The sequence below is a fragment of the Lepidochelys olivacea genome (genome assembly GCF_965140295.1).
Source record: "Lepidochelys olivacea isolate rLepOli2 genome assembly, chromosome: 13".
Taxonomy (NCBI): Eukaryota; Metazoa; Chordata; order Testudines; family Cheloniidae; genus Lepidochelys; species Lepidochelys olivacea.
The window spans coordinates 4,809,224-4,833,729 of NC_140423.1; the positions used below are offsets into that span (position 1 = coordinate 4,809,224).

Consider the following 24,506-nt stretch of genomic DNA (forward strand, 5'->3'; position numbering starts at 1 on the left):
ATCGGATCATTAAAGTGCAGCTGGAGCTTTTCCACACAAACTCTAGCTCTGGCCTGTCAGTTCCCCCATCTGTGAGATGGTGAGAATGTTGCTCACTCACTTTGTAAAGGGCTTTGAGATCTGCTTATGGGTGAAAAGCATTAAAGCCTGCCCCACGCTCTGGTTATTTAGATACACAACTGCAGCTGTCCTTGTATTCAAGAACTCTAAAGAAAATCAATATCTGCATTTAGGATCTGCATTTAGTATTTTTGTTGGTGACGGTGGATTTGCACATGCTTCATGCGTGCTTCTGCCTTTTGGGTTTTCCAGTGTGTGCACCATCTGATAAGAAATACCTTAAAATGATTGTGAGTAGGGATTGGCTTTTTCCCCAGAGGAGATTCTCCTTATATATAAATGTTTACCACCAAAGAGAATTACCTGTCTGGTACAGATGCATGCTATGCATTGCGGGGATTGGAGGGCTCTCCTGTTCTGTCATGTGATACTGTAATATTGACTTTATTGTTTCTTACCTGTCAGTTTGTTATATTATTTCCTGCTGCCTTGCATTCCCCACTGCTTTTGCATGTGTACAAATTCCTTTACAAGAAGGATAATACAGATGAAAAGAAAGTGGTTTTGTTTAGGTAAAGTATGGGATTGTCATTTCCTGTGGAGACCTGTTTAATTTAAGTCTAGGTATTCAAACCTTAAATTTGATCTGGTGTCTAATCTGCTGGGGAATGTCTTCCAGGTACCAACAGACCTTGATCCAACAAAGCCCTTAAGTACACACTTATGTCCATCCCTATTCAGCAAATCGTTCAGCATGCTTAAACTCCACTGAAGTGACTGGAACCAAAGCACGTGCCTAAAGTTAAGCAGGTACTTAAGTGTTTTGCTGGCGAGTGAGTGTTTGCTGAATTTGAAACATAATCAACCAGATCTGCAGGCAAGTAAGGCATGCAGATACCCAATTTGCCCAGGCAATCTTGGTAACTATGTGTGCAAATTAGGATTTATTTTGCACATGTAATTGCATTGCTTTACTTGCTCAAAAACCCAGCATGATAGCTTTACAATTTATAACTGAGCATTGTCACCGAGACTGTTATTGTTTAGGGAAAAGAAAATGATAGCCGTTATATTTGATGCAATGGTGCATTTTTCAGCTTATTACAAAAAATAGCCGAAAGCAGAAAAAGTCAATCAGATATAATGCAAAGTCAAACAGCCCCCAATATCTACCATTTCCAGTTCTGTTTGTTTTAGGCTAAGCTTTAAATGTTCTGTTTTCAAAAAAGCCTTTCTGTTGCCAAAGTCTTTCTTCGCACGGCATTGATTTGATTTGATTTTTGGTGCTTTATGTTTATTTTAATTGTTGTCTGTTTTTAATCTTGCATGAATTCGAGCCCTATTAATCTGCCTTTCATTGGCTTGTGTGTTGGTTTTGGTGCAGGGCCTGTAATGCTATTGGCAGATAAGCGCTAGATAAATATAAGTCATTATTATTGCTCTGGGAAAGCTGAGCAATGGCAGAGGCATCATGCCAAAAATATAAAATAAAAGAATATAGAAGGGTTTGAGGAGTTGGGGGTGGGAGGAAGGAGGGTGTGTGAGTGCGCACATGCTCTCCATTCACATAGTATTTGCACAAAGGGGATTCATGACCTTGGGAATACATGTCTATGCCTGGGGCTGTGCTGATATACTTGCCATTCAACAGGGCAGAATGTGTCTCTACAAATGTGAGTTCATGATGCTGTTACAGTAGTTGCCATAGCTGGTGAGGGGTTATATTTCTAATTGCTCCTTAGGACCCTATGGTGGTATCTCTGAAGCTTTGAAACAGGCATCAAGGTGGGCAGTGTTTGCCTGAAACAGCCCACTGTGTTATCAGGCATTGATCCCTACTGGGAGAGGATTAGGAGGGCTCTGCTGACTTGTTACCCCCTCAGGAGATAAGAGAGGGGGAGAGGTTTTCTGGGAGGATCTAGGGTGTGGGTTGAGCAGTCCTGATGCAAGATCTCTAGTAGCATCAGGCACAGGGCAGAGCAGCGCTTCAATGTTGAGGTGACAGCCATGAGTAACTGCTTCAATCCACGTCTGAGAGGGAAGGTCACAAGCTCTGGGCCAGACAGACAGAGAAAAAGATGTCTGGGTGCGGATTCCACCTGGGAATCCAGCCACAAGTGTGGACACAGAGGCGCCCTAACTGGAGACCTTCTTTAACAAGGATGGTCAAATACCCTCAGTAGAGAGGACAGACAGACACAGCCCCTAGCAAATCCTCCAGAGGCTCATCTCCACTTCTCAGTCAGGCACTGGGGCAGAAGCAAGGTGGCACAGACTGTGCCCGAAGAGAAGACATACCGTTGGGCCTGGCAGAATACCTGGCAGTCTCCCTGCATGGCCACGCACACACGGTGCCTGGGGGGCATGGGGAGTGGGACAGATCAGAACCCTGCAGGGCTCCACGCGCCGACCTCATGCAGTGGCCAGGCAATCGCCCAGCATCACCCATTGCGGTCCCCAGAGAGCCAAGAATGAAGCCACTGGGTGGCACCCTGCCAGCATCTGCTGTCAACTGACCCACACCTCGTGGTCAGCAGTTTCAAAGGTGGCTGGTAGTGCTATAGGGTCATGATGGGCCCCCGACCTCCGGCAGTTGCTAGAAAATGGTCCGCCAGAGGGACCAGAGGAGCCATTCACCGTATCCACGCCTGAAAGCAGCCGGCAAGGGGCCATAGAAACCAGGGGACTCTAGATGGCGCCAGAGCTGTTCCAACCACAATCACCTTCTCCAGAAAAGGAAGGAGCCTGGCTGCTAATGGGGGTGCCTGCCCCCAGCACTGAGGCAGGATTTCCTCACTGGGGACCTGCCAGCTACTCCTTTGGGGCGGGCCGGTATTGAGACTCTTCCTTAGGAGCAGAGAGAGCCCGATGAGGGCTCAGGTAGAGGCTCGGCCCGTGCTTTACCTGCAATGGCATTTCATTGCTTGGGACCGGTAATCGGCTGGCTTGTTGGGACACAGCTTTATAACCTGGCCATGGCCTTCAAAGGGCCTGGGGGCAGCGTGTTTTAATTCCGGACAGCAGAGCGGGTCCCGGGGCAATGGCCTGAGCTGGCCAGCTGGGGAAGGGTATCAGCCCCTTTGCAGGCTGGCCATGGCGGGAGGCAGAGCCTACAGGGCCTGCTACGCCCGCACTCCCTCAGGGCCACCGTTTGCCAGCTTGGAAGCTGACCCAGCATAAACCCCTGGGATTTATTTCCACTGGGGGGACCCCAGCCCTGAGGGCACCAGCGCTAGAAGATCAAGGCCAGAAAGGGCAGGGAAATGGCTGGTGTCAGGCTCTCTGCCTGTCAGGAAGTGCTGTGTCCTGCAAGGCCACATGCCTGCCCCTCAGCAGTGACTGGGTCATGTTAGGTCCACCTTGCATCTCTCTGGTTTTTGGCTGGATCAGTGACCCGGGGTGACCCAGGCCACTATACGCCAGCATGGACCCACAACAACCCAGCCAGCTGTCCCCACATCCCCAGCCAGGCTGATCCAGCTGCGATCTGCCTGGACAGCAGAGTGGATTCAATGTTTGTTTGGAGGCAGCCTGGCTTCCCCTGGCCCCAGGGAAGAGTTGCCCTGTCCCAGACACTAGCTCCCGCGCGCTCCTCCTGGATCCTCAGTGCTGGGACCTTTCCGCCAGGTGCAGCAGGGCTGAACATGTTAAGGGCGTGGTGAGCGTCTACCCGCCCCAGCGTGGCTTCCAGTGTCGCACTCCTGGCCCACCCCCTGCACACGCAGACAGCGCTCACCAAGCACCCAGCCAGGTGTGGGATGGGAAGAAATTACAGGCAAGAGAAGAGCAGATAAAACGAACTCCCTCACACCCCCCCGTGTTCACTGATTGGGGAAGTGAAAGCCCCTAGCCCTTTGCCATAGGGTGAGTCCCGACATTAGGGGCTTTGTCTTACATAGGACCCTATTACCCCCCAATCCCTGGTTTTCACACTTGCTATCTAGTCACCCTACTTTGCCACGGGGCAATACGCGGCACCGGGCAGCGGGTGCGGAGGCTGACGGCTGGAATAGAAGCGCACTGCTGCCACCTACGGGATAGAACAGACACGCTGGTCTCCAAATGACCCCTAGTGGGGCTGGGCCCTTAGCTTTCAATGTGCCGTGAAGCGGAGGGCATGCTGGTCTCCCTGCTGCTCCCTACCAGTTTCCGGCTGGCTGGTGCTGACCACGGGCTCTTTGTCCCAGGGTCACAAACTGAAACAACACAGGCACAGAGGCCGCACGGGGAAAGCATCATTTTGAAACAAGCAGCCACCTGTCCAGGTTGTGTTTGGAGGGTAACCGACTGAGATTAGCTGGTAGCGCGGCCTGAAGCCAAACCCAGCAACGATGCAGTCACTCCTCTTTCTGTCGGCGGGGCTCTCAAATCAAGGCGCAGCATCTCCCGCTAATGATGCAATGCTCACCGACAGCGAGAGACGGGCCAGACACAGCGGTAATGTCACTGTCCAAAAACCCAGGGCAGCGGTCACGGGGAGACCCAGGGCATTAAAACACAGCGGAGTTACCCTGGGGAGGAGGGTAGGTAAGAGTCTGAGCCAGAGTTACAAGAGATCACAGAAACAGTGCAGGCTGACCCGAGCACTACAACTACCTGGTCGCAACTGCTGTTTCTGTCTGCAGAACCGGGGGACTCCCCAGGTGGGTGTGGGAAGGCCCCATGAGGCTACCCTGGCCATTTCCTCTGCCGGAATGTTTGGTTGTTCTCTCAGTGCAAGATCCCAGCCCCCAGCCCGCCGATCAGCCCTACTCCATTTCAGGAATGGAGCGGTGTTCTGATAGGCCAGCGACCTCTGTAATGAGCCCAAACCCCTAGATCTACGTCCCTCAGGCTGCTGGAAATACTGAGCCACGTCTGATGTTCACAGCTCCAGCTGTGAAGATACTTAGTCCTGCCATGAGTGCAGGGGACCGGATGAGATGACCTCTCGAGGTCCCTTATAGTCTTATGATTCTATCCACTCATGCTATCCTCCTGTTGTATGGTTTTTTTCAATTTGCCTTCCCACCACGCTCTTCCAACGATGCCAGCCTGGACTTCCCTCTTCCATTCCCCTCTCCATGTTGTCCCCAAGGTAGAGAATGACCTCCCAGGCCTGGTTCACAAAAACGCCACCCTCTTCTTATTCAGGTCCCTGTTAATAACTCATTTCTTCTGCCACGCCCACCAGTTGCATGTTCATAATAACAGTAACGGTCACAAAAAGAAAAGAACCTGAAGTCACTTACGCTCTGGATTTCCTGGCGTAGCCTCTTTGGGCAGACATCCTTTTTATTTTTGTCTCATACAGCACTAAGCGTAGCGTTAGCCATCAAACAAACAAGGATAATGGTCACATTGCTCAAGTGATGTGACTTAGAAAATGGTGCTTGTGTAGAAGTGTCTGAGTTTACTGTGTCTAAGACAAATCCAGGCTCCCAGTGTCTGTCTGCAATACCCAGAGGGGGGTGCGGGGCTAGATGACAGTAGGCTGGCTGGGTATGGGTGTACATGCGCACACATGGGGTGCAAGAGAGTTCAAAATGAATGAGTGAGATGCTGTGGAAGGGATCAGAAATCACTCGGACCCCTGACAGAGCAGGCCTGTTTCTTTATTCAACGTGTATATTTAATTCACTTTGCAGTTGGGGAATGTGATTGTTTTCCCAGGGAACTTTTCTGCTAAATACCATGGGGAAAACATGGATCTGCGTGGAGTTCAGGGTGCCTGGACTGTGAGGATACATACCTGTGTGCCCATGTGTATACAGTCAGCCTTACAATGTTCAAAGTTCCTTAAATACCAGCAGGATTGAAAACTCAGCCCATGAATTGTTTCCTGCTTCCACTCCTTTGCTCTGTGTATGTATGTGTTTGTGCTCTGCTGGCAAGTTGCTTCCTTTTATCTGCTTCCGCTGCTGGAGAGGGAGATCTGATCAATCCATCTATTTTAGGTATTGATATAAAGTTGCCCATCACCGTGGCAACCAGGCACAGAAATAAGACTACCTGTGTGTTGCGGAGCTTTCACATGGAGTCAGGTTTTCCCAAAGATTAGGAGCCCAGGAAGCTGCTTGCTTTGCTTTTGCTGATTGCTGCCCAGGCGCGTGCATGAAAACATGCACAGATGCACAGACACAGCACCCGACATTGACCTCGACGGCCTCTCTTCCAGAATGCGGGCCGTCGTCCAGCAAATCTACTTGCATGCCCAAGAACGGCAGTTATCACAGAATCATAGGACTGGACGGGACCTCGAGAGGTCATCTCGTCCAGTCCCCTGCACTCATGGCAGGACCAAGTATTATCTAGACCAGAGGTGGGCAAACTATGGCTTGCGGGACCCTCCTGCCCGGCCCTGAGCTCCTGGCCCAGGAGGCTAGCCCCCCGCCCCTCCCCTGCTGTTCCCCCTCCCCCACAGCCGCAGCTCACCGCACCGCCAGCGTGCGCAATGCTGTGGGCAGCGAGCTCCTGGGCAGTGCAGCTGCACAGCCTGGCCTGTCTGTGCCGCCAGCCGCCAGTGCTCCAGGCAGCGCGGTAAGGGGGCAGGGAGCGTTGAATAGAGGACAGGGGAGTTTGGGGTGGTGGTCAGGGGGTGGGAGTGTGGATAGGGGTCAGCAGTCAGAGGGCGGGGAACAGGGGGGTTGATTGGGGGCAGTCAGGGGACAGGGTGTGTGGATGGGGTAGGGGTCCCGGTGGGGCCGTCAGGGAACAGGGGGGGTTGGATGGGGCAATAGTCTGGGGGGGGGCGTCAGGGGGCGAGAAGTGGGGGGAGGAGATAGGGGGTAGGGGCCAGGCCACGCCTGGCTGTTTGGGGAGGCACAGCCTCCCTAACCGGCCCTCCATACAATTTCTGAAACCTGATGTGGCCCTCAGGCCAAAAAGTTTGCCTGCCCCTGATCTAGACCATCCCTTACAGGTGTTTGTCTACCCTGCTCTTAAAAATCTCCAATGATGGAGATTCCACAATCTCTCTAGGCAATTTATTCCAGTGCTTAACCACTCTGACAGTTAGGAAGTTTTTCCTAATGTCCAACCTAAACCTCCCTTGCTGCAATTTAAGCCCATTGCTTCTTGTCCTGTCCTCAGAGGTTAAGAAGAACAATTCTTCTCCCTCCTCCTTGTAACACCCTTTTACGTACTTGAAATCTTTTATTCACTTATCTCCCCCATGAACTCCATCACTCACGCTCTCTGTCTGGAAAACCATTCTGTTCTCAAGAAGGAATTGCATTCTGAACTCTCCCTGGGCTGCCACCACCCACCCTGCACTTCTTTAGCTGAAAAGTTTTCACACTCTTCCTCTCCGCACCTTCCATTGCAGCTTATTGCACCCAGCACAGAGGTGTTTTTCTAACTTCACAGAGCTCTAGCTTGTTTTGTTAGCTCTTTATCCACACACTGAAGCTGCAATTTTATGCTTCTCTCTTTCAGATGCTGGCTTGGCCACGGTCTGTTTTGGAGCAGCTTAGAAACCCACTCTCTCTGAGCCTGTGCTTTGAGGAAAGAACTGCCCCCTCCGCCAGAGGCTTTCTGGGGGGCTGAAGGCTAAATTTAGAATGAGAAAAAGCCAGTGGACAGGGAATGGAGCCGGGGCATTTGTCCACAGAATTTCAGTGCTTTGGTTTTTATTTAGCTTTGATCTTCAGTTTAAAAGCTTCATTGGGTTTTTATAAATTACAGTGTGGGAAGAAAGAGAGGCAACAGGGAACTGACTCCCTGCATGAACCAAGGCACCTCAATTTCATCTCTGTAAAACGAGGATCACGGTGAGGAAATACTGACGTCTCTTGGGATGACTAAGGGCATGTTGCTGGCTGCTGACTGCTAGGTCCTGACGCACTTCAGAGCAATATGTGGGCTGTTCAGGTGGTGTCTGCCCAGCAGCTTGTTAATAAACTCAGTTTCCGCAGCTGTGAGAAGTCCTGCTGAGATCTTCAGGCTGCACAGAGTGAAGCTGAATACCAATAAATAAATAAATAAATACAACCCAGTCAGCCTTGTTGCCTTGGGGAGTGCTAGAGAGGTGGCAGGAGCCAATATCAGCTGCATTTCTGAAAAGGTCAAAAGTAAGCAGAGAAGGAAATTCAGATTGCAGATTGTTTTTGCCAGCAACTAAGCAGAAAAGCCACTCTCTACAAATGGAGGCTGGCGGTTTTCTTCCAATCAACCCGCTGCAGGTGATCAAACACAAATAGAAATTAACTGAGCCCCTGGGGTGGGATCAGGACCCAACCAACGTTTGAGAAAGAGGGGAGCCTGGATGTGGTGTTTTGGTTTGGACCAGCATCCAAATTTCCCCGCATTGGCAGAGCAGTGTTTGATCTGAGCCTTGAGTTGCCTCCAGAGCAGCATCAGACCTTCGACTCCAAGCTGAAGGATGATAAACGCCTCTTGGTGACAGCAGAGTAACACAGAAATCACTGGAGTCACCCTGGAGGAACTGAGAGCAGAATTTGGCCTCTGAGATCGAAGCACCATCTGGCAAAGCAATTAACCAAACCAAAGCTGTTCAATGTAAGAACCAGTTTTTATTCCTGATCTCTGTGTCAGGTATAAAAAGAAGCATTCCAGCTATTGTCCATCTCTTAATCCAACACCCTGCTGAAACCAAAACCAAATTAACAAACCCTACACACAACATTCAAAGCCCAGGAAAAGGATTGGGTACCACAAAGCAAGAGAGAAAACTCGCAGACACCTTGCTTCTCATCACATTCTCTTAAGTACATTCAGCCAAGACCATGATTGCCATTACATCACGTGCAGCATTGCTTAGGAGACAGCAAGAGTAGGGCCATGCGGCAGGACAAAGGTCACATGAGAGATGCACTCCCTACATCTGGCTCTCTCAGTGTGAACCTCTTTTGTCCCTGTGATGTTGGACTCAAACTGCAGCAGGAGGCCTCCTCCATTCACTTACAGAGTGGGAAATGGCATTCAAATAGGAAAGCCCAAGAGGTCTCCCCGTAACTTTTATTCTTTTAGGATATGCCCCATCTCCCTTGGAAGTCAATGGCAGAACTCCCCAGTGACTTCCATGGGCGCAGGGATGGGCAGTTAGTTCCCTTGTCGAGTTTGAAATACCATAGCAGGCTGGGAGGTGCCACAATAGGCACAACTTACTGCAGAAGCACTGGGATTTTGGCCCTTTGCTGCCAGTGCCGTTGACTCCTTGACTTCTGCCTCTTCCTCCTGATAGACCAGACACTGATGACGAAGAGGAAAATGCGGTTAGACTTGGGTAAAAGCCTTTTGCTGGCCAATCACACCAAAGGACACAGCTTTCCTTCAAAAGTCCTGCAGGACTCAGTGACTCTTGCAAAACCGGTGTCCTCATTAAAACACCACGTTGGAAGAACCAAACTGGCCCACGCCAGAAAAGCATGTAGCAAAGCTGTTGGCGAGCGTAACAGGATCTGGGTGCCTGGGAGAGCCCCCTGTGCAGATCTAATCCCCCTTCTTGGTGGCATGCGCGACAAGGCCGATTAATGAAGGTGGCTAGCCTCCCAGGGGGCTCTGCTGTCCTCTCTTAAGCTGCCCTATTGCTGATATGGAATCCTAGGGAGATTTAGGGGAGAAGGGAAACCACTGTGGACGCTTGAAATGGATAGTTATTGTGGAAGACGAAGCTGCTGTACAAGGATTGCCGGAGAGCTCATTAGAAGCATTTCTTCATGGCTGGCTAGCCAGGCTGGTGTTCCCAGGGCGCTGCACGTCACCGGGAGGTGAGCAAGCCCAGCGTACCATCCAGTCACTGGGTGCTGGGGCTGGGAGCTCTGCCGAACCCCTTTCTGAGAGGGATGTGCTTAGTGGCCTCTGCAGAAGAGTGAGGGGCTGGGAAGCATGAAGGAACCGTATGTCTACACTGCACACGAAACCTGGGCTGTGACCCAGGGCCAGGCCCAGGCCCCCTGGGTCCGACTTGGGTCAGCAAGAACCCAGGACCCGGAGCCTACCACCCTGCTCAGGGGGTGGGTCAGAGCTTGAATCCCATCGTGACTCACGTCCAGGTCCAATCATTTTGCAGTGTGGACGCAGCACAAGCCCAAGACCTGAGTCCGAGGTCTGCGTAGCGCCGTATGGATGCATAGGCATGGCTGTGACCCGCAGGTCCAGCAATTGTAAGCCCAAGTTTACCATGCAGTGAGGATGCTCAAGCACGGGCTTGGAAACACTGAGTCCACAAGCGCTGGTTCCAGAGATGTCTGCGGTGCAGACATACCCTGGAAGGACCCTGTCTTATTTGGACAGCGTGTGGTTATGTGCCAGGCCTTGAGGACAATGTGGGTAAGAGCATAAAAGGGTGGTAGCTGGGGAGAGCCAGATCCACCTGGAGAAAAGATCCCTGCAGCCTGGAACACCCTAGTCTCTCCGCCGCGTGCACCCATGGTCCAGCCATTAGCGATTAGGGGATTAGACTTGGGCAGGGTCTTGCCTCCTCCCACCCTAAAGCAGAATGCTAGAGTTAGAATCATAGAATCATAGAACATCAGGGTTGGAAGGGACCCCAGAAGGTCATCTAGTCCAACCCCCTGCTCAAAGCAGGACCAATTCCCAGTTAAATCATCCCAGCCAGGGCTTTGTCAAGCCTGACCTTAAAAACCTCTAAGGAAGGAGATTCTACCACCTCCCTAGGTAACGCATTCCAGTGTTTCACCACCCTCTTAGTGAAAAAGTTTTTCCTAATATCCAATCTAAACCTCCCCCACTGCAACTTGAGACCATTACTCCTCGTTCTGTCATCTGCTACCATTGAGAACAGTCTAGAGCCATCCTCTTTGGAACCCCCTTTCAGGTAGTTGAAAGCAGCTATCAAATCCCCCCTCATTCTTCTCTTCTGCAGGCTAAACAATCCCAGCTCCCTCAGCCTCTCCTCATAACTCATGTGTTCCAGTCCCCTAATCATTTTTGTTGCCCTTCGCTGGACTCTCTCCAATTTATCCACATCCTTCTTGAAGTGTGGGGCCCAAAACTGGACACAGTACTCCAGATGAGGCCTCACCAATGTCGAATAGTTGGGCCTGAGCGGCACAGCTTGGTCTGTGCACCCAACCCCGAGGGGTTCCCTGGGCTGCCTGACACAGGGGCTCAGCTCCAGTGACGAAGGGCCACCCGGGAGCCGGGGGAAAACCCGTAGGGGTCCCCAGAGCAGGTGGGATGGCACCAGGCCCCCATGCAGATGGAGTGATCTGCAGGGCTTGGGAGCTGAGCTCTTGGATTCTCCCATGGAGTTGGAGGGGAGAGGAGAGGTTTCAGATGGATGGAAACAGAACGACTAATACCAGCCTTGCCAAACTCAGACATTAACACCCATGAACCTGTCCCCCTCTAACATCATGAGATCAACTTAAAAGTCATGAGATTTTGTTTAAATCATAAATTTGGGATCTTTCTATTTGCCTTCTGCTTTTTTAACCTTTAGGGGACACTCCGGTCATCTTTTCAACATTTTCAAGGCAACCCTGAAGGCTAGAAACTCAGGGGAATTCTCACACCGTCACTTGCCTCTAGGAGCAGGGACTTAAATAAATGCATAAGAACGGCCATAGTGGGTCAGACCAAAGGTCCATTTAGCACAGGATCTTGTCTTCTGACAGTGGCCAATGCCAGGTGCCCCAGAGGGAATGAACAGAACAGGTCATCATCAAGTGATCCATCCCCTGTTGCCCATTCCCAGCTTCTGGCAAACTGAGGCTAGGGACACCATCCCTGCCCACAACCTATCATGATACTTGTGATAAAACTGCAATGGTTGGCAGCACTGTAAGACCCCTGAGCCAGATGGGTTCTCAGCCAGCCATGCACGCGCCTCGTGCAGTTAATGGAGCTGCACACGGAGGGCAGGACTGGGCCCAACATTTGGAGCAGTTGTTGGTACAGTATGTTGAAATTTCTGGTTTTCGCTTAGTACCGAACATGATCATACCCCACCACCAATGCTCTGCATGGGGCACACCTCTCCTAAAACCCCAAAGTAGCACCACGCACTCCTCCAGTGCCCATCTGGACAAAAGGGTGCAGAGAAGTTAATGGGACTGGCTCACAGCCACACAGCGAGCTGGTGGCAGCCTCAGGAATAGAACCCAGGAGTCCTGGCTCCCATCTCCCAACTCCGGCAGATGGGGGTTCAAGAGGGGCATGCAAGGGAGGGGTTATAGTGCTCCAGAAGGGTCACTCCATCTCTTCCATACAGGCAGGGAGAGAGAGACCTGCCTGCAGAGGAGACCGGCCATGCATGCAGCTGGGGAGCCCCTCTGGCCCAACAGCTCATTGGCCATTTTACCTGCACTGTGCTGAGGAGCATTGCTAGATCTCAGCTGACACCACGAATGTGGGCTCTCAGCCAGCTGACCCAGGAGAGCCCTTACTATGGTCACTGAGCACCCCCAGCACCCCGAGTCCTTGCTGGAGCCCGGTTCCCCGTTCTGGGCTTTGAATGCTTGGGCGCTGTGACTCAGCAGTGGCACCCAGCTTCCATGCTCAGATTTTCCGTCCTGAGCTGCAGGGGTACGGAGTCCACTGCGGAGACCAAAATGCCCTGTACTGGATCTCTAAGCCATGGCAGTCATCGGCTGCTCCGGGGGGGGCTGCCGTCCCCCGAGGATGACCTGAGACAGCGGCAGGTGGCTGTGGGGGGCCGAGAGGGGGCCGAGCCCCCCACAAAGATTCTGTTGAAGCTGCTAATATTAATATGACTAAGTAAACCAGGCAATTGAAGCAAATCAGCCTGGGACCTGCAAGAAGCTCCAGCCATCCTGCTCTGTGCATTATTAATAAGAGCCTGGGGCCTGCAATACTTCTGACTAGAGACACACATCCCGGCCCCACACAGCTTCCCTTCTTGATCCTAATCAACCCCTGCAGCCCTCTCCCCACCCACACACACACATGAGTTCCTGTCAAAATCCCAAGTCCCAAGCCTCAGTCCATTTCCTGCCAGGCAGGCCGGCCAATGTACTTGAGCTGGGGTTAGCCAAGAGTAGAACAGAATTAACAAATTAACATAAAAATACTACGTTTTGATTAAAATTGCATGGACAATATCCCCAAAGAGCTTACAGCTTCCAAGCCCTTTCCCTCCACGAGACCCTTCATCCTCCGCTTGGCCTTGCGCAGGGCAGCAGTGCCGTGACTGACGCAAAGAGACGCAGAAGCACAGACAGATCTGACTGTTCACATGCTGAAGGCCTCAGGGAAGATGCAGGGCTTGGAGATCTTACATGTCTTTTTGGAGGGAGCTCACCTGTTCAGTAGGGTAGGGACAGGGCCCAATTTTCCTCTCATGGAACTTATCTGAAGGTTTTATATTGCTGCCCATCACCATAGTATCTGAGCACTTTCCATTGGGCTGCAATGGAGCTATTCCTGATTTACACCAGTGTGAGAAGAGAATCAGGCCCTTTGACTGGCGTTCCTCTTTAACAGCCCTGCAGAGCGTCACAGAAATTAGAGGTTGTAAAGGAGCTGTCGGATCGTCTAATCCATCTGTTGGCCAACACAGGATTGCTCCTTGCTGCACATTGCAAGAGGTTTGGTGAACATTCATAGAATGACTATGAGCATACAAAGCAGTCCACTTTTCATGGCTTCATTGCATTGTGAGGAATGGATTTTCCCCCAGACGCAGGGGGGAAAAGGTGGATTCTATGGCACATAGATGTAAAACTGAAAATTGGCTGGGATTTTGGGGACATTAATGTGCCTCACTCCTACCGGACCCATCACTGGGTTAGTCCCCTTTCTGACCGATGACTAGTAGGTATGGAGTAATGGGGACTTCAAAGGCTGTTCGACTCTTTTGATTTCTGTGAGCTGTTGCTATTACTTTAGCAAATAAGACAGCTCTCTTGGCCAACTTTGATGGGCCATATAGCTTCACGGAGTGTCATCATCATTGACTGGGGACAACTTCATATGGTATATGAAGTTGGTATACCAACTTCATATGGTAACACCACACTGCTAGACCTCCATGTTCACAGGCCCTGATACTGCACCTCTAAAGATTTATACGATCTGAAGAGAAACCAGAGTGAGTCAATGGGAGCTTTATCATTGACTTCAGTGAGTGCAAAACACTAGCTCTGTAAGTGATCACAGTCGTTACTAGGACTGGGCAAATAATTCATAACAAATCATTAATTCCACATCTTTTTCTCATTGCAAATTGTCCACAAACAGATTGTGATTTTCCCAAGCTTATTTGTTAATCAGAATTAGTCACTGAATTTCCACTAATAATTTTTTGTCTCTAGTGCCCCCTGAGCAGTTAACAGAGAGTACTAGTGATCGAGTGGTTTTGATTGGGCACAGGTCACATGGTATGTTTCTGGTCCCTGACTGGATAAATGAAAGGTCAAGTTTCTGGTGTAAATAGGAGTCTGAAACTCATGATCTCTGAATAATCAACAACATTTGCTGAAATTCCCAAACATTCCTGCCAGTAAACTCATTTGCTAGACTATCCACGGGGAGCAGACACAAAAGGGGCACATGCAGCCAAAGCAAATTCATTTAAACATTTTAACAAGCGGAAATTAAAATTGCAGTATTTGCCCAGCTGTTGCAATGCTATAGTCTGCAATGATCTTTCTGCTCTGGGGAGAGTGCAGGAGTGGCAGATGGGTGTTGGGTATTTGCACACATTCTCAGCTGCTAGCTGCACCTCTGTGATACCCTTGATATTGCCCGCTGCAGTGCTGTGATGGCTTGCAGGGTGCACCTCTGCGGTGTAGGCACCATATTGGGCTAAAACATCAAAACCTAGTTTAATTTTTCCAATTCCTTACACATGAGAATCTCCAGCTCCCTTCCAGTGACACTTAAATGGTCTCTGTTATGTTCATAACATACACAGAGAGAAATTAGATAAAAAACATAATATACTCTTGCTGGAACACTACTTTATTCAGAACCTAACACACAAGAGTAATGGTCTCAAGTTGCAGTGGGGGATGTTTAGGGTGGATATTAGGAAAAACTTTTTCACTAGGAGGGTGGTGAAGCACTGGAATGGGTTACCTAGGGAGGTGGTGGAATCTCCTTCCTTAGAGGTTTTTAAGATCAGGCTTGACAAAGCCCTGGCTGGGATAATTTAGATGGGGATTCATGGAGGTTAAGTCCATTAATGGCTATTAGTCAGGATGGGTAAGGAATGGTGTCCCTAGCCTCTGTTTGTCAGAGAGTGGAGAAGGATGGCAGGAGAGAGATCACTTGATCATTACCTGTTAGGTTCACTCCCTCTGGGGCACCTGGCATTGGCCACTGTCAGCAGACAGGATACTGGGCTGGATGGACCTTTGGTCTGACCCAGTAAGGCCATTCTTATGTTCTTATGGGATTGGTCCTGCTTTGAGCAGAGGATTGGACTAGATGACCTCCTGAGGTCCCTTCCAACCCTGATATTCTATGATATTCTAAGAACCAAAAACAGAAAGAGACAAAGCAGGCTGCTCCCTATGGCAAGGCACAACTCAACCCATCTTGCTTTAGCCTGGCTCTTTGCAGACTGACTCTGAAGAGTGAAGATCCAGATCACACGCTTCCCTACAGAGCCCCCTAGCCTGCAAGCAAGACCAAGAAGCCCCCTCAGAATTTAGAGTGATTGTTTATAATTTTAACACAGTTTTCAATGCATCACATTCTCCTCTTTAGTGACACTCAGGGGATCATGTCCGTGCCAGCTCCCTGCCAACTAGCAGCCCGCACTGTTGGATGTGTTAATCAGTGGGTGCAGCACTGGGTTCTCCTACTCTGCTTACCACAACACATTAACTTTGGAAATGCAGCTTCCACTCAAGTTGGCGGCCTTTCATTTCCCATGTGTTGTTAGCTGTACTGAACTGTTAAACTATGAGCAAACATAAACCCCACACTCCCACAGGGGCAAAGATTACAGGCTCCTTGATTCTCCTTTCTGTAGCATTTCTGTGGAATTGTTTTGGATTTTAAACAGTCAAAAATTAAAAGGACAAGTCTTTCTTTTGAGATGCCCACAGCCACCCCTGCCCATCACATGGGGCACTCTGAGACAGTTGTAAGTCCCTCCCGCCTGCATCTCCCCCCGCGTGACACTTCTGAAGTGTACTGCTTTTCTGGATGTCATCTATACAGGTGCCCTCTGCATCACTACAGAGTCAACAGGCTGGTCCAGTCTATTTTTAAGCTGCAGACGTTCTGAGTATTTTGTGCTGGGCTGTTTAAAAGAAAAAATAGCCTCTTAGCAAACTCTGATTGCATTGAGTCAACAGGGCTCAAGTGCAAGTCCGTTTGCTTTGCACAGAGACAGGGCCAGAGCTGGGTGAATGAGGCATAAGCGTTATCTAGGTATAAATCCCACAAATTTCCTTTGAAGGTACTCACACCTTATTTTAGCCCTTTGTGGGATGATGTGTGCAAGCCTATTTCATTCCCAAGGATGTTCATGGAAAGAGTAATTGTGGATACGCCTATGAAGGAGTACTTTCCGTAGCATTTGGATCAGGAGAGTTCACGCAACCAGCTTGAAAGCTACGCATGAGCAGGGATCCTAGAAAACCATCTGCCATGGAAAAATGTGGAATTTGCATTTTTACAGAGAATCTTTAGTTTTTATATTTTGTGAACAAATAAAAACATAAACAGTGGAACCCCGATTATCTCATCTAATTGGAACAGGAGCCAGACCGGATAATCAAAAATTCAGATAATCAGGAGAATGGGCAGGGCCCGGCCCTGTCGGCTTAAAAATTGTAAATATATCAATAAAATATTGTGTTTAACTGATAGCTCTATATATTGTGGCTAGGGAAACTAAAGTTCAACTTTTCATTTTAATCGCAGAAAAATGTGGATTTTTATGGTTTTTTTCATCAGAGAATTTTGTTTTGTTTTTCAATCACCAAAAACTAGGATACCTGCTCATGAGTCATCCAATCAGGATGCAGCAAGAATACCATGTGACTTAAGTGACCAATCACACAGATATTGCTATGTGAATACTCAAAGTAATTGTTTCTGACTGATTCATATGTTTGAAGACCAGAAGAGGCTATTATACTACAGTCATCCAGTCTGCCCTCTTGCATAACACAGACCACAATATTTCACCCATCTAGTTTAATAACTTGTGGTTAAACTAGAGCATCTTGTTTAGAAAGGCATCCAATTCTGATTTAAATACTTCAAAAGACAGAGAACTTACCACAGCCCTTGGTAAGCCATTTCAGAAGTCAATTACCCTTGCTATTAACATTTTTCATTTTGTTTCCAGTTTTAATTTTATCTACCTTCTGCTTCCAACTATTGGTTCTTGCTCTGCGTAACCTGAAATGTTTACAAAATCACCTGCTGAGTAATATCAAATAATGGGCAAATCCATACAAAAAAGCAAAGCCTATTCCTTTGTTAACCGAAAAAACAGCTAGATTCATAGGATAAATTTTTCACTGCAAATAGTTTGCCCAGCTCTAGATAAGACAATGGGCAGATAAGACGAGCCTTGTTTGGTTTTTGTTTCTGGCCTGAGAAATTTGAGGGTGTACAGCAAATGTGGGTGGAGAAGCCCTGGGCCCAGATACTTAGGACTGATGACACTTCTGACTGCTTTCTGGGTGCATAGGTTTGCCCTATTCACCGAAAGTTACAAAAGAATGGAAAGTCTGAGACATACCAGAGAGAGACCCCACAGATGAAAATTCCAGGGTTTGTTTCACAGTTTCTTACCTGCCTGCTAGTTTGTGAAATGTGATATATCAGCCAACTGTTGCAGAAGCAATGCCTGCCTTACCAGGGTGGGGTGTGCAAGGAGGGGGCCAGATGTGATGGTAAAGGAGTGCTGCTGGTACTAATCATGTCACGGAGGCCAGAAAGGCGCCTGCATTTCATGAGCCAGGGCAAGCAGCAGCAATGCCAGGATGCTCCTGGTTAGCAGTTCAGGCTTCAGACCTGGATTATTGTGTGCGGTGGAGAATCAGAATTCAGAACAGAACCCTGGGTGAAAGCTCGAAATGCAAATGAACCAGGGGAAAAAATATAAACAAACATGGAGGTTTTATAAGGAGTTCTCTAGATGAAGGGTATGAGAGGACACAAAAGCAATGGAATATTGCATCAAAGAACTCTTGATTCTCAGCCCTTAAGCCAGTCTCCTGCCCAGTCCTGCCACCACATCCTGTTGCACCAAACTACCCCGGAGGCTCCACCGCATTATAAATACAGCCAGTGTGAGCTTCATGAACTGTTAGGAGCTTGCCGTTTTGTAGGCTGACAGTCAGGCAAGGCCTTTGGCCACGGCATAGTTTCCCTCAGCCAACATTTCTGAGCTTTACAAAGAGGACTGCCTGTTCTCCCTCGGCTCTGACTGCATCGGCAGTGCAGAAACCAGTCACAGAGGTGGGTGGAGCCAAAGCAGACCAACTAATCAGGGTTCCTCCATATTCCCATAAATGAGGACAAGGCCAGCCCAATGAATGTTTCTTGGTGCTGCTTCTCAGAGGTCACAGTGACCTTATCGAGTGTGTGGATCCTGCATGTTCTCTTTTATGGGTAAGCGTTCTGGCTTCAGTGACTCAGCTCTTTAATTCACAAAGCGAAGCCAATCTCTGGGGGTTTGGCTCTGCCGTTAGTTTTTCTGGCTTGTCCAGTCATCTTATTTGCTGCTGCTAACGTTATCTCCTAGGACACTGGAAGACAGCCCAGTCTGAAGAGAGAACTAAAGCTTCCCCAGTAAGCTCTGAGGCATTGACACTAGCAGAGTCTGGGGACATCTGCAGCCTCCGCTGGGCCCAGAGGCCCTCCTGGTTAAAGCATGTCATTGGGGCACATGTGGTTTCACGGTGCATGGTTTTGATTAGTCCCAAGAATGACCATGTCATTAGTCCTAAGAATGACCTTAAAATGAACTGTCTCCAGCTACCACATTCATCTTGAGGTCTTTCCCCCTGTGATTGACTGGATCCCAGAGGGGAGCATGTCACATGTCCTGGTGACCATTTTCCTAGTTTGCCTCTAATTGTCAGCCATGTCTGCTGGAGAAAATGTCTGAACTCTGCACAGGAAAATATTAATAAAAGAGAGACCGAGAGAGAGAGAGAGAGAGAAGGGAGGGAGAGAAGACCCATGAGCGGTTTGGAAACTGTCTCTTTATATTCCAAGCATGCGATTCAGGTTTTCATATCTGTGGTCCACAGTCCATCCCAGAGGTGCTCGGTTCACAGTGTTGGAACAATCTGCCGAACAGACGGCTCGGCTAGGAGACGTTTCCAAAAGAAGCTGGAATAAGGAGGAAAGAGAGAAGAGGATGAACGCCAAGCCTGCAGTGCAATAGCTTAGGGCTTGTCTACACCTGAAACTCTACTGCGGAATGGCTACAGCAGCACCACTATCGTGCTCCTGTGTAAACACCACCTATGCCAAGAGCCCATCGGAGTAGGTAATCCACCCCCTCAGAGGCAGTAGCTAGATCAACATTTCTTCTACCCCATCTACACCATGGGCTAGGTCGGCTTAACTATGATTTTTCACACCCCTGAGCGATGTTGCTGGGCTGACCTAATTTTTGAGTGCAGACCAGGCCTTAGAGACCGTGCCCACTGCAAAGCACAGAGAACTTCGCTGCCTCTTTACAGCTATCACAAATGCCGTGCTGCACCCCAGAGAGCCAGCTGTCCCTCACTGCTAATGGAAGGGGCCCTTGGCTTAGACTCAGCTTTGCTATGACTTACGTCGGGAATATGGCCCTAAAGGAAGCAGCGTCAGAGAATTCAGTCCTGTATTGTTCCAAGTTTCCTCCTCTATTCCCTTGCAGTCCTCATTTTGGGCTTGAGCCTTGAGAAATCCTGGGAGAGCAGGCTAAGGCACCATGGAAGGTCCCCGGCTGTGGCTTGGGTCTAAGACAGTGTTGCAAAAGGAACAATGGCATTGCCTGTGTCAGCGGAAGGAGCTGACTGATGCTCTCTGCTAATCTCCAAGAAAGCAGAAGCTCCACAGTGTAGCTGAGCCCTGTTCTGTAGTGACGATGCCAAGGGCAGAAGAATGGTTCTCATGCCTGGGATCCTAGGTAGTACTTAATGGGGGTTGCTTTTGGGAGGAGGTCACCTATCCCCAGGGAACTGACATCATCAAACCGATTGCATGCAGGCCACCACATAGCCATTGGCCACAACAACTGTCAGTCAGAGCCGACCCGGGCTGGATTCGAACTGGTGACCTACAGACGAAACATGCCACAATCCATTACCTAGCCCAAGCCATCTGACCCTTTTCCCCTTTCAGGCCCCAAGAATGTTGGCATTTACCCAATGACGGCAGAGCAAGGCACGTACCACTGCAGTCACCAAAGGATTCATGGCTGCTGCTTCACAGCCCCTCCTCGCCCTCCCAAGTACCTTGGCTGAGCAGCTGTAGGTTCCGGACCTCCTCCCGCACCTGGAGTTGCAGGACTTGCTGGAGGACCTCCTGCCGCTGAGACTCGTGAATAATGCCCATACGCTGCAGCTTCTCTGCGTTCAGCCGCAACAGTGCCCGACCTGCCGAATGCAAGCGAAGAGACAGCGCTCATTCAGAGTGACGGAGCAAGATAGCTCTGACTCGCGTCAGCGGTGAAATGGTGAGTGCTTAGGAAAGCCAGGCGCTGGGAACACCGGCCAGATTCCATAGGCAGGCGCTGGGTTAACCACTGTTGGAGTTGGTGGGTGTAGCAGCTGCCAGGATGGATGTAAAAAAGCCACTAAACTCCTTCCTATAACCAGATAGCTGAAACAATAGGAGCCACCACCAAAAACAGGCATTTGGCAAGGCTTGAGTAAAAATTGAAGTCTGAGGCCCAAGGGGTTTCCCTGGGAACTGTCATGGCAAACACAGGGGCTGGGGCATTGATTGGTGGAGCTGTGGGTGTCTGGGTGTCTCAGAGACACAGGAAGTAGACCAGAGAAGCAGGGTGAGAAGCAGCAGAAAGCCAAGGACGCTGTCAGAAAAAGCACTAGCAACGTGGCCCTGAGAAAAGCTAAGAGAGAGCTTTTGGGCTAAGCGGTGGCTGGAAAAGGGGCTCAGAACAAAGACGCCATCTCTTGTTATTTGATTCCTGCTGGTTTAGGGAAACAGGACTTTGTACATTCTATGCAAATCAACAGGACTGCATCAGAGAATCACCTGATTCCATCACCAATTTCTCCTCCTAACTGGAACAGCCCACAAGACCTTGAATTTTTGGCTAACCACTTGGGTCAAAAGGTGCATGCTTCCAACAGGCAGCCATCAGGAAGAGTCCTAGCACAGTGAGGCCAGGTACCCAAACAGGCTTCAAAAGTGCCCCATGAGTAACGGCCACATGATCAAGCTGAAAACATCAAACATCCACACATATAACTTGGCATTTGTATCTGCTAATGGGGAGGGGCATGTTGAAAATTCATCCCCCAAATGCAGAACAAATAAGAACCTGAATTCCGTTAATCAGAAAGGCAAGAAGGGCGGAGGGGAAGAAATGGTGACAAATGCAGCCCCCTCCAGCAGTGATCACCTAACACAGCTACGCAACAGCCTCAGCAGCAACCCTACAATACAAAAGAATTATACCAGAGATGCACACATGTAGTGTTAGCTGCTGCCTTATCATGTTCTTAGGCTGAATCGTAATGCACCTCCAGTAAGACTGTTCGGAAATTGAATTGTATATTGATGACTCTCCCCAGCTCCCTTCATGGGGAGAGTCTCAGTCCGGCACTGACAAGATTTATGTCTCTGTCAAAATGACTTCTGTGGCCGGCAGTAAGTGCTCTATTGCTCAGAGCCTCGTGCAAGGAGTACAGGAGCCTGGGCTGTACCTAGGGCCTATTCCAGGTGGTCATGGAAAGTAAAATCAGGAACGGGGGGAGGTGTTTTTCTGCAAATAAAGCCATGCTGGCACGCTTGTTCCCAGCAGGGGGTTTACTGTTGAATGCACAACTGCCAGTGTGTATTGCCACTCAGTGTAAACATTCCATTTGTGGGTTCAGTGAGCCTGCCCTAGAGGGTAACCCGCGGGGCTCTCCCACGACACAGCTGCAAGGGCTGTGCGAGTACTCACACAAGGCTAGGACCATCTTCTGTCTCAGCAAAAGATCTAGTCACTCACCCTGCTTGTTAAGGGCTGGGCTAAATCAAACAGAACCTAACAGTCACTGGGCACCCTTCACCATCCTCTGGCATTCCTAAAAAGGACAACTCTCAGTTGTCAGACAGTGGCATGGTGGGAGCCCTAATCTTAAAGTTTGGGTCAAGGGCTTGCCCCTCAGATCACGTAATCCCTAAAGGCAGGAGCTTTCTATTTGTCAGCTCCATCTCCTGCATTAGGACATATTGTTTGGAATGCCCCGGCTCCGCTCTTCTCTGGTATACTGGCAATGTGAGGAGTTAAATTAGAAGTACCCATCAGAACACATTAACGTTCTCATCAGCGCTTTTAGTCACAGCCATTCTCCTCCAGTCCAGGGGCTATCAGAAGAGGGGTTTTACAGCCAGCTTTTGTCCCTGCCTCCCAGAGTACATTTGCTAATTCTTCCTTTATTTCCGATGCAAGGACTTGGGTGAGCTGTTACATTAGAGCCGTATCATTCCTCTAGGGCATGAGACAAAGGCATACAGCTTCCCATCTCACTCGCTCCCTTCCCCGCTGCCTTCTCCTGGCAAAGCATGGTATTATCCATCTCTGCCTCACAAAGCAGGCTGCAGACTAGTGGTTCTGTGTGAGGTAGAGAGGGAGAAAAAAGAGGCCGGGACTGAGTCAATTATGTTTGCTTTGTGGGGACTTGATTCATTTTCTGGGTGTCCTCTCAGAGAGACACACCCGTGGAGCGGACACTACTTTGACTACCAACACCCAGCTGGCTAATTGAAAACTTTAAAATATTAATTCTGCAGCTTCGCTTACTGTCTTTCTTGATGTTCTTCTACAAACATCCCTTTGTTCTTCAGATCAAACAGCCCCTGATTTACTATTTTAGGATACCCTGCTGCAGTCTAACACCTGAAAAAAGTGTAATTTATGTGACCTTATCAGGTACCTCGATATTAAATACATATGTAAGCAATAACACCTGGCCAGATGTGCAGTGTTACCAATACCTGCATAATGTGGGTAGATTGTGCAATATGAGGCTGAAGATCAAAGACCCTTTAACCGCTTGAGAACGGCAGGTATTTACTATAATGAAACTTCTTGAACTAGGTTATTGCTTTGCTTTGTTGTTATTTCTGGAGCAGGGAAAGAGCTGGTGTTGACTACCTTTCTGTAACAAACTAATGAGCCCTGGCCTTTGTGGTTATTCCCAGTGACAGCTTGGCTACAACCTTCATCAGCTGATTAGAGTCCTCCTTTGGTAATGCTAATTTAGCCATCCATTGAAATGAAAGGGATTCATGTGTACGCATTCCAGGGCAGAACTTTGTCTATAGTATGTGTGTGTGGGACATAGGACAGTAGCAGAATCTCAGATCTGAAGCCTTTGAGAGTTTGAGGGAGAAGTGGGTGGATCCTCACATATTAACCCACTGCCTAGGGCTTTGGTTCTAGGTTGGATCCAGAACTGGGAGAGGTCTCTGGTATTTTCTGGTTTCTGTTTGGATGTAGCAAAATCTTGCGAGAACAGTCGCTGATGAGATTTTTACTGAAGATGGTGGAAGTGTTACTACAACTGCTGATCTCACTAGATTTACGTCTTCCGAGATGGGCAAAATATCAGGATATCAGCAGAGCTGGCTTCATTTATTTTTCTTAAAACAAAAAATGGCCCTTTTTAGAAAACAAAGAAATTCACAAAAAGCTGGTGACTTTTTTAAGCTTGTCTTCTTTTGCAAATTTTTTCACAACACTTTATCAAAAGCATTATCCAAATATTTTTATGTATTGAAAACTGGTTTTGATGAAAATAGATTAAAATGTTTTGCAAAAACAAAACAAAATACATTTTAAAAATCCCAGACAATGAAAAAAATAGGTCTGTTTTGAATGCTGCAAAACAGAAACAACTTAGACATTTTGAAATTGTTTGCAAAAAACAATTTGTTAAGATTTTTATCCAGCTGATATTATCATAGTCGATAGTTTGGGTCAACGTTCTTGCAAGAACAGCTTATGAGATTTTGCAACTGTTGATTTCTAATACACCACCTAGGCATGATTTGCCTTGTAGATGCATCTGAACTCAACCTAAACCTAAGTAAACTGAATTTGAATATATAGAACAGAGCAAACTGTCCCATTCACACATTATGTACATTCTGCAAAATGTTCCTTAGCTTTAGTTCCACGTTTTGCTCATATTTGAGGTGCAGAGGGCCCACTTTCTGGTGTATCATTGGGTTAAAGGCTTTTGATGGCATTTTCAGCCTCTTCCTTGGCTGCTGCAGAATGAAAAGGTGAACAAGTTCCCATGTCTAACCCTGCAGCTTTTGGCATGCAATGCAATCAGCAACAAATGATGAGGTAGGAAATTGATATTATG

The 24,506-nt window shown here is 48.8% G+C and overlaps 1 protein-coding gene across 3 annotated transcripts in view; it reads right to left on the bottom strand.

Annotated features, from left to right (window-relative positions):
• Window positions 1-24,506, bottom strand: part of SAMD10 (sterile alpha motif domain containing 10) — a 60,451-nt gene that overhangs the window by 1,502 nt on the left and 34,443 nt on the right. Inside the window, exons 4-6 of one of the 3 annotated variants that reach the window (XR_014713821.1) lie at window positions 20,412-20,552; window positions 19,749-19,913; window positions 17,749-19,296 (exon numbers count right to left, since the gene is read on the bottom strand). Coding sequence is in view for 1 of the 3 variants with exons in the window: in XM_084645322.1 (XP_084501448.1) it covers window positions 19,274-19,296; window positions 20,412-20,552 (164 nt within the window). In the remaining 2 variants the exon portion in view is untranslated. Of the gene's footprint in view, window positions 1-16,912; window positions 19,297-19,748; window positions 19,914-20,411; window positions 20,553-24,506 lie in introns of those variants that run through there. The other 2 variants (XR_014713822.1, XM_084645322.1) reach the window with 2 other exon arrangements.